Genomic DNA, 15,287 nt, shown 5'->3' with positions numbered 1-15,287 from the left:
TGACCAGTCAAAGTTCAGTTGACTTTTTACGAGAAAACCCTAATTTTGAATCTTAGGGTTTTGTTGATTTTTGATCTTTTCTTGATGAATTATGATCATCCAATAATCAAATGATGAATCCTTTGACAAAATATGGATGTTGACAAAAAATTTCATTTTTGACTGTCTGTTGACTTTTTGGGTCAAACGGGTCGTCTGTTGACTGTTTGAGTTGCTGACTGTGCGTCTGAGCGAATTGAAGTTTGAAAATTTGTATGGTGGTACTTTGAGATATATGGAGGTCCATGAAATCCATTTGAGGTCTCAAAAACTTGTTTCTCCTGAAAAAACAATAAACCCTAATTAGGGACTGTTTGTGTAGGAGACAGTTAAGCGTACCTGATTTTTGTGCAGTGTTGAGTCTCTGCTAATCATGTGATATTCAGAAGACTTCTAGGACAAAAATCTTGGAATTTTGAAATGCAGAAGTTTGATTTGATTGATGGCACAAAACACGGAGAATTGCACTGTCAGTGGTTTGACTGTCAACTGACTGTTCAGGTATTAATGTAGCAGTTCGAGTGAAAAATAAACAGTCAAAGTTAATTTTCTTTTTGTTGTTTTTGTTTTATGTGAAAGATGAAAGTTTATTTACATGACTTGTTAAAAACACAGACATAATAAATAACTAATATTTACTGTACGCGAGCAAAATTACCGATAACCCTGAAAATCATTTAATGCACAGAAAAATAAATATTTGACTGGAAGAAAACACACAAAATATTATCTGAATAATTAAGCAACAGTATGACAAATAGTACAACATTTAATACTGACATTACAAACATTACATACTATAATGAACGGTACGACGAGTAAACGGTACATTTAAGAAAATAAGAGATACGGCAAACTTTAAGAATGACGATTAATAACCCATGCTATGAACAATAACATGTAGATGATTGGGAGTGTCAACATCCCAGGTCCACATTTTTCAGGACTATGCAGACAGAAGAAGGACATGATCACCGTAGCAATGGTGATGACCATAAGAAAACACGTTTCCATCCGCTTCGCCATTTTGCCGGGGAAGAAGAGAGAATGAATATGAAGTAGAAATTTGAGAGATGAGTTAGAATTTGATGTGAGATTTTATGGAAAAAATGAGAGGTATTTATAGAATGAAAAGAAGGATAGAGACGTTGGGGAATGAAGTGATTCCGTACAAAAGCAAAATTTGAGTGGAAGTAAGATTTGAAAGAAAGTGTATGATAGTGTTGGGAAAAAGAGATATGTATAGAATAAAGTTAAAATTTGATTTTTGAAAAAGAGATTTGAAAAGAGATTTTGAAAATAACGGAATATAGTACAAAAGTTAGTGGGAAACAAAAATTAATAATAATTTACTTGTTACCAGTACAGTCTGAATCCCGGAATCTGCACCTGCAAAAGATTTATCTCTGTACCAATTGCGTCAGTACTACTTATCTGTAAATAAATATCAAATAAATAGCGTGTGTGAAGTAATAAACAGTAACTGGCGTTTGTGTAAGAATAAATTCAACAGCGAGCCAAAATACTGTATAAGAAAAATTCTAAAAATCAAGTATTCATAAATCAGGATGTGAAAATCCAAGATTATATGAAACTCTTAATTTTTAGATTGAAGTTTTCTTGAAAAAAGATGCGGGCAAATTTTGGGGTATAACATACTCTATCATAAATTTCTATCCTTAATTCCAAAAGGGACAGACAATGTCTCATATAGAGACATTTTCAAAAAAAATCTTAAAAGGAATGGAAGAACTTATAAATCTACTTTTATTTTCATTAAATTCAACACACCCCCTCAACTCTTGGTAATTCTCTTCTCACCACACTAATTATATAAAAATCATATTTTCATCCCAAAGTCTCAATTTCCTCTAATTCTCTATTAATTTAATTATTATAAAAATTCTAATAATTCTACTAAAACCCAATAATTTCCAAAAATCAAAAAATCAAAAAAAATCAAATAAAGCACCTCAACACTCAAATAAAATTAATAGAAATTAAAGCTGAGATGTTACAAAGATCGTTGCGGCAAAAATCTTGGAGCTCTTTGGTTCTGACAGGTGAACGGATTCAAAGTTGAGTGGAGATCGGGGAAATATGCATCCTAGTGACTTGTGTTCAATAGTAGAAGAATCAAGATTTAGATATGAGTTGCTTAATAGTTGAATTAAGTTTTTAGTTTGTCTATGATTATCTGTTGTAACTAAATGACACATGTGATTCTCAAAATTATGGAAGACTAACAATTTTCAATGATTCGTCATTTGAAACTGTATTAAGTGCAAGCGGGGACCACACACCAAACCTCGATATAAATATTGGTGCACAATTCTCATAATTGATTTCTTTTAAAGTTTTGTATAGTTTGCATGTTCATAGAATTTAACATTTTGTAGAATTATATGTTATTAGATTTATCGTTCATAGTACTTTGATGTTTAAACTTAAATTTACATTAGATCTTGTATGCTAAACATTCTTTCTATTAATTATATTTATATAAACTTATAATAGTATATTTGTAATTCAATTAATAAAATTTCATTCAAAAACATCTCTTAGTTATTTGAATTCAATAAATAATAGGTGAACTCCATTCCAAATACATACTTTTGTAAAATTTCCACTTTTGCAGATTTTGAAAATCTTTTTTATTTTTTCATTAAAGTCGGACTTTTTAAAAGAATTCTTTTATTACATTAAACATGCTTCTCATTTCTTTGAGATACTCGTCAAGGTATAAAGGTTTTGAAGTGTAATTCATGTGATGAAGGTGTCATTTAGGTTACTTGTGAACCAAATATAACCAATTAATTAAGTCGGTTAGGTTGTTGGACGTAAATAGTAGTTATAAGTTTGGTTAGTAATGCATAAATAATCTTCTTATGATCATTAACAATATAAGTTGATATGAAAAATACACAAATTAATTTCGATTTCTCTCTTACATGATGGAAGAAACGAGAATATTATGAAAAGATTGAGTTCACAACTTTGATTGCTATACATTAAAATTCAAGTTCAAATTTTAAATTCTAACAAGTAATATTTTTTATGTAAATCTCAAATTTTTAATGAATTTTAATTTACAAATAATGTAAGTTTTATTTTGTTGAATACCCTTTCGTAAAACTTTTACGAATTAGTTTTAAATTATGCAAATTTGTTGATTAACAATGATTCGACATAAGGTATGAAAAATAATATTTAGGATTCAATCAAAATAATAACAATATTTAAGAAAATTTAGAAATGTGTGGAAGTGAGAAGGTGAGGGCTATGTTTAGTTTTTTGTAAGTAAAGTATGAGATGATTTGTCTTTTCTCAACTAATTTTATCATCCCAATAAATTGAGTGCTTAAAAAAAATTAGAGAATATAAAACTAAGTAAATATGATATTGGAGCCCGTTAGATATTGGGCCAATCTTTAAAATAATAAGGGGGTTCGAAAATTAACATCACCAGAAAATGAAAGTTAAAAAATAATAAAAGTGGAAAATCGTCAACTGCAGGATTCGAACCTGCGCAGGCATAGCCCAACAGATTTCGAGTCTGTCTCCTTAACCACTCGGACAAATTGACGTTTTGATGTTAGTCGTGCTCAATATATTATCTTATACCATAAATACTTTATCTTCATTTAATAGACCAAATTATAGCAATACCACAATCTAATATTATTGGAGTTTCACTTTGCACAAATTTTTAACTTGTATTAGAGTTTCACATTGTTCAAAAATTGTTTACGTTTTCAGAAATTTTCGGCAGTTTTCGTTTTTGAAAGTTCAAGTTTTCGAATTGTTAGATGAGTAAATACAGTTTTCCGATGTTCAAGTTTTCGAATTGTTAGATGAGTAAATACAGTTTTCCGATGTTCAAGTTTTCGAATTGTTGGATATATAAATACAGCTGAAAACCATCAAACTTAACCAATCACAATTAACACTTGTATTATTTAAAATCTTTATTTTACATTTTCAAAAATTATCAGTTTAATCACTTCCAAGATCATATTCATATTATTCAATTAAAAGTTTCATATTTATATATTAAATTAAACTTTAATATTCCTAAAACTGACTTAACATCATTAATTATTTTTTTCTAAGTCCCGGATTATTTGGATTGTGTAAGCTTAATGAAGCATTTGTTAACTTAATTCCTCACAGAAATGGTTTCTTTCTTGTCAAGTAACAGCAGCTGGAATTCTTAGTAACTTATGTATCTAAATTTGTATTCCTTCTTATGAAACAACTCAATGTATTTTACCTTAGCCACCCTTATGTATCTTTCATATCCAAAATATAGAATTACACTTACAAACACACATCATAGACAACAATGTCTAACTCATTACAAGTTCTATTTGCAGTTTTTCAGGAATTATTACAACAGAATAGAAACAAACAGATTCTAAGTCACACATAGCATTGGCGCATTTACATTGCAACTAGAAAGTTCATCTGACTCGTCCATAAGGCAATGGTCGACTTTATTTTATTCCACGTTGACATCACTCTTTCCATATCGCAAAATGAATGTCTACCCTTCGCTTCCACCCGAACAGTACTAAGGTATGATGCTTTGGTGCAAATTTTGGGTGCATCAGTGCCTTGATAAGCTTTACAGATATAACTAATGAAGTTTTCAAAATCCTGCAACAAATGAAAGTTGTGAATTCATGTGTTTTCCATGACATTGCATCGTGAAAATGTCAAGCACAGAAATAAGGCGTATGTTAGACTCGGACTAACCTCGTAGAGTGGTTTTCCATCCACAACTACCCATGGAACATACTCGTGAGGAGGCTGTAGAGCATTTGTTTCATTTGCTAACTTTAGGTCCAACTGCATGAAAATCGTAATAGCTATTTGTGAGATAAAAAAGTTCGGCCAAATAATGGTTTATAGACTCAAAACTGACATTTTCGAGATTATCATAGTGATATAGACTCGTGTTAAGAAGCAATAATTTGGCAGATCTATAGTATCTTTTTGTACTAGTTGCAAACACTTATCACCAATGCCACACTGCTTTAGAATTCTTTCGGAAATTAAAACCAGAGAAAATTCTCTCATTGCACTTGGCATAAGTACCGAGACTCAATTATACATTATTCTTCTGGGTTCCAGACCCAGTGTCAATTATACTAACCTCGTTTCCGCGTTCACTACGATAACAATCATTGACAGATGATGAATCCAGACCCAGTTTCTCATAACAAGATTCCCATTGTTTGCGCTTACCCTGAAGCGCAAGATCCTCAATACAATAGATGAAAGAGAAATGCTTGTTCTGCAAAACGAAAAGAATCATATAAGTAAAACACTAATAACAAAGAAACACATTATAATGAACCAAAAGAAATATCAGATTAAGAAATCTCTGCAACATTAAATTAACCAGAAAAGTTATTTAAAAAGTATTCTTAAACAATTAACTACACATTAGTTTGCATGCAAAAGAAAAGATAGATAAAGTGACAAAGAACATATTCTAAAATCATTTCCAATATTTATCTGGCCGTGAATAGACAATAACCTACTATAAAAACCTAATTACGCTCTTATAATAGCTTATCATATAAGTGCTTATGTGGCCGCTTTTTCTATAACAAAAGATAAAATAAATAAAGTCAATCAGTTTTTTATGACCTATAATATGTTCTCCAAATAATAGTCTCACAAGTCCTTGTCACAATAGATAAATTCAAATAAGTTAACCCAAACAAGTCATAAGTTTATAGTTAAATATGTTTGGATTTCATCCCAAAAGCTATCTCAAAGAGCATATTTATATATTCAATAGCCTAAGTAATGTGGAACTCCAAACAAATATGTTTGGTTTAGTTTTTGGAAGAGGCAAAAGCAATTATAGGTGTAGAATTGATTTTAAGGTGTTTGGTTCTTTTAAAATAAAATTAGTATGTGTTTAGTTTGGCGGTAGACATAATTGATTTTGACATAATTGAGTTTGGTAGAATTTATTTTAACGAAATTAAGTTTAGCAAAATTGATTTATGTAAAAGTGAGATGAACAACAAATTTCACTGTAAAAATCAAGTTTAAATTCAAAAGCTACAAATTCCAGCTTTAATCAATTCTAAAGATAGAATCAATTCCACTTTAGAACCAAACACCTCAAAACCACTTTAGAATCAATTCTACACTTTTAGAATTGTTTTTGCCTCTTCCAAAAACCAAACCAAACATGTTATTAATTTTGTATCTAGAACTGATTCTACTTAAAGCTAAAATTTGTAGCTTTTGAATTTAAAAGCGATTTTTACATTGAAATTTATTAATCATCTCAATTTTGCATAAAGTTATCAAAACATAAACCACCTTACATTCAACTCACTTCTAACCAAAATCAATTTATCAGAATCAATTAACTTAAAATCAATTTTTTTCACCGCAGAACCAAACATAACTCAAATACAACTTCAACACAAATAAGTATAATTGAGAAAACAATACAAAAAGAAACATGCATGTTAATTTCCCGTTAATTTATTCCATCGTTTTCTTCAATAACAAAAGAGGCAAAGCAATAATTTGTTACCAATTGAGGCCAGATATCAATAGCACACGCTTCAACCGTATTCAGCAAACACTCATTTGGACCATGCTGCAATTTTTCATCAATTAATTAACAATCAAATCAGATATATAGAAAATTGAAGAAGATGGAAAATTACCTGGCAATCAAAGGTTTTGTCACCATTGAGTTTAGCATTACCCCAAGGAACGAGTTTAAGATCAACAATGGAGAGAAGATCGTGATGGAAGATTTGGGGAAGATAATTGACGATGAAATCAGCGCTGAAAGGGCACAAACTTTCGTAGTATAATTCAAGAGAAACCTTGTTGTTGTGAGATTGTGAGGGAGAAAAGAAGGAAAGGAATAAGATGAGAGAAAGAGAAAAGGTGTTGGAAGAAAGCATGGTTGCTGAATCTCAAAGGAAGTAAAGTAAGTAGTTGAGTTGGATTTAAGAACAATAAAGAAATGAAAGTATGATTTGCATGCGAGGTAGGACCCAGCATTAAACACCTGGACTAGATTTTTTTCTTGTTTTGTCGTGTTTATGAGGTGTGAACTGTGAACCACACGGGATACCGTTAGAACAAGTTAATATATTTTATTTTTAGTTTTTATGATATTTTTGCTCAACAGTTCTTTTGGTTCATAAATAAATTTATAAGAGAATGAAAATGATATTTGAATATCTAAGAAATGACGCGCCTTTCTTTTTAAATAATAGGAACGATTCTTAAAAGAAATCATGGAATGAGGCGTGAATTGCAGTCAACCATTAGATTACATCTAGATGATCAGCAAAATTCCAACAGGCAGAATTACTTGTTTCATGGAAAATAGAGATCTACATGTTCTGTGCGTTTTATTACTTTTGCTTTACCATTGGGCCTTTTGTCTTGGCCATGTGGCGAGTCTGGCGACCATGAACTGTTGCCTTCTAAGTCCTTTTCTCTACTTTGTAGGAGGATGATTTGTCATACGTGCTCTACCATCATCAAAGCTTGCTTGACTAGAGATCATCAAAGATTTCACTAAACGCTGCTTGACATTAGGTTTTGTCTTGAGATCGGTTTTGACATTTTGATCTCACAAACAAAACATTTTGATCTTGATAGCTGATGAAGACATCACATCATAGTGTTGCGGGGGTAGATTGGGGCGTCGATGAAAGGGTCTTTATGACACAATCAATAATTTAATTCATCAACATCAAAACCATCGTGGTTATCTCTCCGTTGCAGACAAATATATTTGTAAGCACATAGATCTACATCCAAGACTCAAAACATCAAGACTAATCATGTTAGGTCTGATTTCTTTAAGGTAAACCTCTAGATTCTTTGAGACATATTATGATAGCGTGAAGCATTTCAAGGATCGCTAATTTCTGGTTACTCTCTTTAATAAAGAAGCTCGTCTAAATATATGTAAAATAGAACTTGGGCCCTTATATATGTGTACAAATTTATTTTGCAAGTTTTTGAGTCAGAATCATTTCTTGACAGGGAATAAGTCTTATGTTTACATAGAGGATGACCTATGCCAAAAAGAGCTATACTTGAAGAAGTAGTTGGTGGCCTTTTACAAGGAGCTTGATTATGTCGACGATATCATTCATCCTCTTACAGCATCAATGAAACATATGAAAAATGTTCATTAAGACCTGATGGTTGGGGGATGTTAGAACTGAGAGGAAACCTATATCTCGTAAATGATATAGAAATCTTACTACTCTTCACTTTGCTTGAATAATTCCTTTTCTGAAGTCTCCTTTATTAGTTATGCAGATATGATGAAGAGTGAGAAAACAATGAGACAGATGAAAAAGGATTTTTCATATACCTATCCCCTGAGGGCATTTCAAATACTCTGTCTACTGAGGGAGCTTCTACTTCTAGAAATTGTATCAGACCGGTTGGTCTGATTATTCGTTCCCCAACACAAGTGGAAGTCGCTTGGGCCGTGATGGGCTATGCTCTAAACTCATTGCAGCCTAAGGGTAAGGAAATTATGGTTCCCAACTGTGAACTTCAAGGACTTTGGTTAGAAAGGTCGTTTATTAAGCGTCCCCAACTAAGGTTCGTTTTGGAGCATGTATCGCCTCTAATTAGGTTGCCTCACATGCTGCTGGCTTGCTTAGCCCATGGACGTTTAGGGAGTTTCAATTTCTATCTCCGACGAAGATTATTCTTATTTCTCAAAAAATGTCTAAATAAACTTGCATGGGGGAGTTATCGGATTTGGCATATCACACTTTTCTGGCATCTATCGTCTTGGCCTTTGTAGTTGTCAGGCAAGGGGAGTCTTCCTTCCCAACCGTCTTTAGAGGAAGAAGGAGATGCTCAAAGGGAAATTCAATGTCCTTACCGTTTGTTAGGCAAGTGATTTCAAACACAACAGGGGGTGTTCTGGTATTCAAAATTCGTGATTAAATTTAAAGTTTTGTTACTTAAAAAATGAATTGTGTTAGTATTTTTTTTTTAAATCTGAGTAAAACGAATAGCGGAAAATAAAAATGGTAACTTAAATAGAAAAAAATTAAGAGATAAGGGTTTACAAAGATGGCACCAGTGATTTATCCAGGTTCGACCCAACATTGGCCTACTCTTGTCCCCAAGAGATCTTCTTGAGATTTTGACTATAAACTTTATCTTTTACAGGTTATGCCCGTGAACCTTCGATACAAATAGATCTAGAGATTTTACAATGGCTTATCCCCAACCAAAAAGAAAGCTTTTACCTAGTTTGAGCTAAAGAATCGATTAGAGATTTTTCAGGCTAATCTTAATAAACAAATAAAAATTTTCTAAGCTAAGTTCTAGAACTAAACAGGGACTTTAAGATTGGTTAATCTCGAGCACCAAACTCGATTTCGCAAGAATATCACACTCTTGAGATTAATAACAAATGCATGACACCAATATAAATTCTTCCTCACAATTAGTTTTCACTCACAAGGCACCAAGGCAACTTTGGTGAAAAGAAAATAATTTTAGAGAGATAAATTCTAAAGAAATAGATAAATTCAGAATTCTAGTGTGAAATGAAGAGGAGAGACGCCTCCTTTATTTAGGAGCTGAATTGGCTAAAAAAAGAAATGATACATGGGCAAAATTAATTGTCAAATCGATTATATGACCTACATAATCAATTATTTGAGCCCACTTTGGAAAGTTTTGATAAAGATCCATTACCAATCATTAGGACATTGTCATAATATATTATATAATCGATTTTTATTCTTCCAATAGATTGGCTATAGGACCCAATTGATTAGATAGTTCAAAAAAACTTTAAATGAAACTGATAGTTTCCTTATCAACTGGATAAGGTTTGCAAACATTTTTTAGGTGTTTTGTTAGTTAAGAAAGATGTTTAAAAAGTCTTTTAAGTCCTTGCGTGAGAGTTATCTTAGTATCTTAGGAGTTATTATCCTACTTTCACAAGGCTTTGGTCACTCAGACAGACACGGTCAAATGGGCTTTCACACTTCCTCTCTTTCACAAATTCGAGGCTTTCAAGATTATTTGTCAGATACATCGATCACATAGTCTCTTACTTGATGAGGCTTGAGATGTCTTCAAGTTCGGTCACCATCATCAAAGAGCTGGAAAATCATTACCACTGAGTTTAGTAATCATTGGTGTTATCATCATCAAAACTTTAGGAAGGTTCTCAGCAGGATCATCAGTTGCATACATGTAAGCACATAAATCCACATTGTAAGGGAAAATAGCTGTTTAGAACATATTCGGGCATAAAATTCCCCATTTGCGTGTATATAGGTTATTGTGGAACCTATCGGATATTTCAACACTTTGATCGAGAAGGTGAAGCCATTTGCTCAAGAAGTGATTGGGATATGCAAAATTATTAGAAGAGAGTTACTCTATTACTCGGGATTCTTTCAAGAGTGCCTTGAAGCAGGTGGATCCTTTTTATCCCATTGGGTCAATCTCTCGAGACTAATTTCGTCTTAACCATGCAATTGAATACGATAAAGTGGTTTCCTTGGTGGATTATCTAGATAGTTTTTTTAATTGACCATTATGCTGGTACCCAACATGTGGCTTTATTGTTCCTGTCTTGCAATGTATATTTCAATTTTATTACTTACCATTGTTTTTACCTACTTAAGTGATATTGCTTTTGGTCCCGAGTTCGTTCCTCTAGGACACCTTGTCCTCTAAGATCATGCTTGAAGTTTTATTTGAAATATCTAGGGACCATGCCCAACCAAGGGTCGATACTCTTCTCTGCCCCAAGGTGAAAACATGATTTATGCTCGACATATTATGAACTCTTCGCTGCCTCTAGAGTGGTTAGCTACCAAGAGAGGGGTGATTCTGTATTTGCCACTTTGTGGCCCGCTTTCTTTGTGTGTGTGTGTGTGTGTGTGTGTGTGTGTGTGTGTGTGTGTGTGTGTGTGTGTGTTGGCATTGTCGATAATCCTTCTGGGAGGTCAGTCTTTCTGGTGTTGGACGAGAGGATATGCAACTTTTTTGACAACTGCACGGTTCCGTTCTATGAGTGTTTGTTCACAAGAATAGGATTCTGACTGTCTTTTTCTGAATTTTAGGTAGCAGTCCTAAAACATTTAAAAGTTGTTCCTTCCCAGATTCATCCGAGATCTTTGATGTATATACGGGAATTTCAATTGTGTCGACGCATATTTCCTTGGATAACTTCCGTAATCAGGGACTCATTTACTTTTATTCGGTCCACCAGTGGTTCTACTCCTTTACTCAAGATTTGGGCAATTTTTTGTGACGGTTTTTATTGGTGAAGCCCATTACTTTCACGACTCTCTTTTTTTTTTACTTCTACAACACAAGAAACTTGATATTCTTACTCGTTTTTTCTTATCCACTCTCTTAGAAATAGTTTCATGTGATTAAAACTATTTTTGTGTTGAACGAGCGAAATACTAAAGTAAGAGTTATGTAATTATTGTTTCAATTAGATTGTGCTATAATTGTAACTCAAGAGTATCATTCTCTCGTAACATTGATGTTGCTTGCAAGCTAAACCTGAATAAAAGTTTGGTGTAAGAAGATTTTGTAAGTTTGGTGTAAGAAGGTTTTGTATTCAACCCGAAATAAAAGCTCAAGTTGATAAATGAACTCTCAATGGGCAATCCTTAGAAACTAAAGTAGACTGTATGGTTTAAGGCCAAATTAGTACAAATTCTAGTGTGCACTTTCCTACCGGTTCGCTTTTACTTTTCTTTTTTATTTATTTTTTTACGTTTAAATCTCTGTTTCATCTCTCTTCTTAAAATTGATCAAGTAAAATCGATTATTTTTCATTGAAAAATTTTAAAAACCATTTTTCACAATTCATTCTTCCTCGTCCTCATGTCTTTGAATTCACTTGATAACAATGTACAGTGATGGTGAAGTAAAATTTGATTAGGCTAAAAAATTTGTTGCCAAAACTAACTATAGTCTATAGTTACTGATAATTTTTTTTATACAATATTTTTAATTTTTAATTATAGACAATATGAATTAGAGTCTGGCAATTTGATATATTTCAATCATACTATTAATTATTATATCTAAAATATTAAAAAAAATTCTAATTGAAATTGAACCAATTTATTTTACGGACACATATCTCATAAGACCGGCACACTTGGTGTGGGTTTTTTTTTTTGGCAACATGTGATGTGAAGGGGTTATACTATATCTCCCATAGATGTAGATGAATTAGGTATGTGAACCAAATAACATTGCACACTTAATAGCAAATTGTTGAATCTAACCATATAGCAAGCTTTGATTTGATGGTTGTGAACTTGGAAGATTTATGATTTAGTTTCCACTCATTGTAATTCTACAACACTACTAATTTTATTAGAATATTTTTTACTAGCAATTTAATAGTTGAAATTTCAACCTGTAAAGATATTAACAATTCTAAAGACAAAATCAATTTTAATCTAAATATCAATTTTTGTAAAAGATGTAACCAAATGTATACATAAAGCTAAGAAAGAACTACTAACTGGTAACAAGTTCTTATTACAGAATGTTCTTATTCTAAGTCACACAGCATTGACATGTTTAAATTGCACCTGCAAGATTCATCCATGAGGCAACGGTTGACCTTATTTGATTCCATGTTGGCATTACTTTTTCCATAACACAAAATGAATGCTTTGCTTTTGCTTCCACTTCTCCAACATTACTGATGTATGATGTTTGGGCGCAGCTTTTCGGTGCATCAGTGCCTTTATAAGCCTTACAGATATAACTTATGAAGTCTCTATAATCCTGCAGCAAGAGCAAAAGAAATTTGCAAATTCATGAGTTCCGGGACTTAAAACGTTCACACTTTATCATTTGCCTTGGATCTCCGTATGTGTTGGGCCGGCCCTGATTAGAGATATAAAATTTCTGTGTTGGACCAGCCTGGCCCTGATTAGAGGTATAACATTTTGAAAATTTAAAACCAGGTATAAGTTAAGCTGGAAACTGAATTGCAAGACTTACATCGTAGAGAGGTTCTCCATCGACAACTACCCATGGAACGTAAGTGTGAGGAGGCTGTAGAGCATTTGTTTCATCTGCATGCTTTAGATGCAACTGCATAGATGATATTCGTTACGTGTGAGAGAGAAAAATCGGCCAAACAATGGTATATAGACTCAAAAGCTTATCTGTCATATGACTTGATCATCTCTATTTACCATCAAGATAGACTTTGTTATCATTTTTCATAAATACTGAAAAGGACTTTTCAAGATTATCATGAAAAAAGAGTCGGGTTATCACACGGATTTGGAATTACGAGGAAAATCAAAACCAGAGGAAGTTCAGTTATGCAGGCTTTAGAATTGGATTAAATGCTACTTCATTAGCTAGGCATGATTTGCAGTAGACAAAGCATCATAATGCTAGATAAAAGCATTGTCCCTAGCAAAAGATTAACTGTCACAATTTTGCTTGAGATGGTAATTGTTCCTGAAAAAATTTCAATAGTGACATATAGACTTAACTTTGTTACTGTGTGTGGATAACATTTTGGCGAGAACGTGGTTTTTAAGGACAAAAGCTAAGTCCGTGTTTGGAAATGATGTATATCACCGCTACCGCACGTTTATACCTTCTCCAAGGTGACTTTTCAGAAGCTACAAAAGGTAGCTTTTATACAACGTGCGGTCACACCGTGAAAAACTGAAAATACCAAACATAGGCTAAATCAGAGAAAAAAACTAACCTCTTTTCCATGCTCACTGCGATAACAATCATTGACAGCTGATGAATCCAGACCCAGTTTCTCATAACAAGATTCCCACTCTGTGCGCCTACCCTGATGCGCCAGATTCTCAACACAATATATGAAAGGAAAATGCTTGTTCTGTAAAATGGCAAGAAACTTATAAGTAAAATACTTGTAACAATGAAATACATGCAAAGCATTGATATAATAAACCAAAAGTAAGATCAGATTAAGATATCTATAACATTAGAAAAAAAGTAATACTAATTGTCATATTAATCCTCATCCTAATTAAAAAAAAGTTCCCTTCATTTCAGAAAGCAACATGCATATTAATTTCCAGTAAGCTATAATCGATTCTAGTAAAAAACAATCAAACATATTAAAATCAATTCGAACACGTTCAAAATCAATTATGATGCTCCAAACTAAAACTAAACATTCACAATTTATATTATAGTTTTCCAAAATATTTCCAAAGGGACAAACAAATTATTACCGGTTGAGGCCACGTATCAATAGCACATCCTTCAACCGTATCTAGCAAGCACTCATCTTCACCATGCTGCAATTTTCATCAATCACCAAACTCAAACTAATCAATCAAATAACAAATTACATGCACAACTATAATCAAACAAGATTAAAAATTACCTGGCAAACAATAGTAGAGTTATCTCTGAGTTTAGCATTACCCCAAGGAACAAGCTTAAGGTCAACAATGGATAAAAGGTCCTCCTGTTCGAAGATTTGAGGAAGATAATTAACGATGAAATTGGCGCAGTAAGGGCACAAACTTTCATAGTACAATTCTAGAGAAACCTTGTTGTGAGATTGTGAGGGAGAGAAAAAGGAAGAGAAAGATAGGAATAAGATTAGAGAAAGCGACAAAGTGTTGAGAGAAACCATGGTTGCTGAATCTCAAAGTACTCTACTATGTTTATGTTTTTTATATTAGAGTATTCATTTTCTGTCTTGACTTGATCCATATTACGTGTCAAAGAATCTGGTTCATATTGAGGGTGGATACAATTTAATATTTTTTGGGATCTATTTGGTCCACATGATGTGAAACTAAAAATTATTTTGTTAGAAAATGAAATTATACATTGAATAATATGCCTTTTTATATGATAATTAGTGTAATAATGTTTCGTTCATGAGATATTTATTGGCTTTCAGATTTTTTAATAAAAGTTTTGTCATTTTGCAAAAGTTTTTTTTTTACTCAGTTCTAGGGTCAAATTCCTTCCCGATTGTAATTGTGAAAAATCAAATTGTGGTTCTTCCTACCAAGTTCAGCGTTAATCACCCTAATAAATTTTTAGTTGTTAAGTAATATTGTTCTATAAGATAATAGAAATGTCAACTTTTGGAGAATCTTGGAGAAGAGCGATATATTTAAGGGTGTTTAAAACAGAACCAATTCAATAAAAAATTGTAAATCAAATTTAATAGAAATTACAAAAAAATGCAT

At 32.5% G+C, this 15,287-nt stretch overlaps 2 protein-coding genes and 1 non-coding gene across 3 annotated transcripts; all 3 read right to left on the bottom strand.

Annotated features, from left to right (window-relative positions):
• Positions 1-3,543: 3,543 nt before the first annotated feature.
• Positions 3,544-3,625, bottom strand: TRNAS-CGA (transfer RNA serine (anticodon CGA)). The gene has a single exon. It is a non-coding gene; the product is annotated as a tRNA-Ser (tRNA).
• Positions 3,626-4,306: 681 nt separating this feature from the next.
• LOC131642887 (gamma-interferon-responsive lysosomal thiol protein-like) lies at positions 4,307-7,042 on the bottom strand. Its single transcript, XM_058913053.1, has 5 exons — positions 6,744-7,042; positions 6,608-6,673; positions 5,198-5,338; positions 4,798-4,890; positions 4,307-4,698 (listed from the first exon to the last, which is right to left on the bottom strand). The coding sequence occupies exons 1-5, from the start codon at positions 6,987-6,989 to the stop codon at positions 4,483-4,485; spliced, it is 762 nt and encodes a 253-aa protein (XP_058769036.1). The 5' UTR covers positions 6,990-7,042; the 3' UTR covers positions 4,307-4,482.
• A 5,478-nt stretch (positions 7,043-12,520) lies between these two features.
• On the bottom strand, positions 12,521-14,747 carry LOC131642888 (gamma-interferon-responsive lysosomal thiol protein-like). Its single transcript, XM_058913054.1, has 5 exons — positions 14,465-14,747; positions 14,310-14,375; positions 13,808-13,948; positions 13,081-13,173; positions 12,521-12,861 (listed from the first exon to the last, which is right to left on the bottom strand). The coding sequence occupies exons 1-5, from the start codon at positions 14,717-14,719 to the stop codon at positions 12,652-12,654; spliced, it is 765 nt and encodes a 254-aa protein (XP_058769037.1). The 5' UTR covers positions 14,720-14,747; the 3' UTR covers positions 12,521-12,651.
• Between the last annotated feature and the right edge of the window lie 540 nt (positions 14,748-15,287).

The sequence above is a fragment of the Vicia villosa genome, unplaced genomic scaffold (assembly GCF_029867415.1).
Source record: "Vicia villosa cultivar HV-30 ecotype Madison, WI unplaced genomic scaffold, Vvil1.0 ctg.006028F_1_1, whole genome shotgun sequence".
Lineage (NCBI taxonomy): Eukaryota > Viridiplantae > Streptophyta > Magnoliopsida > Fabales > Fabaceae > Vicia > Vicia villosa.
This window is presented reverse-complemented; position numbering and strand designations above follow the sequence as displayed.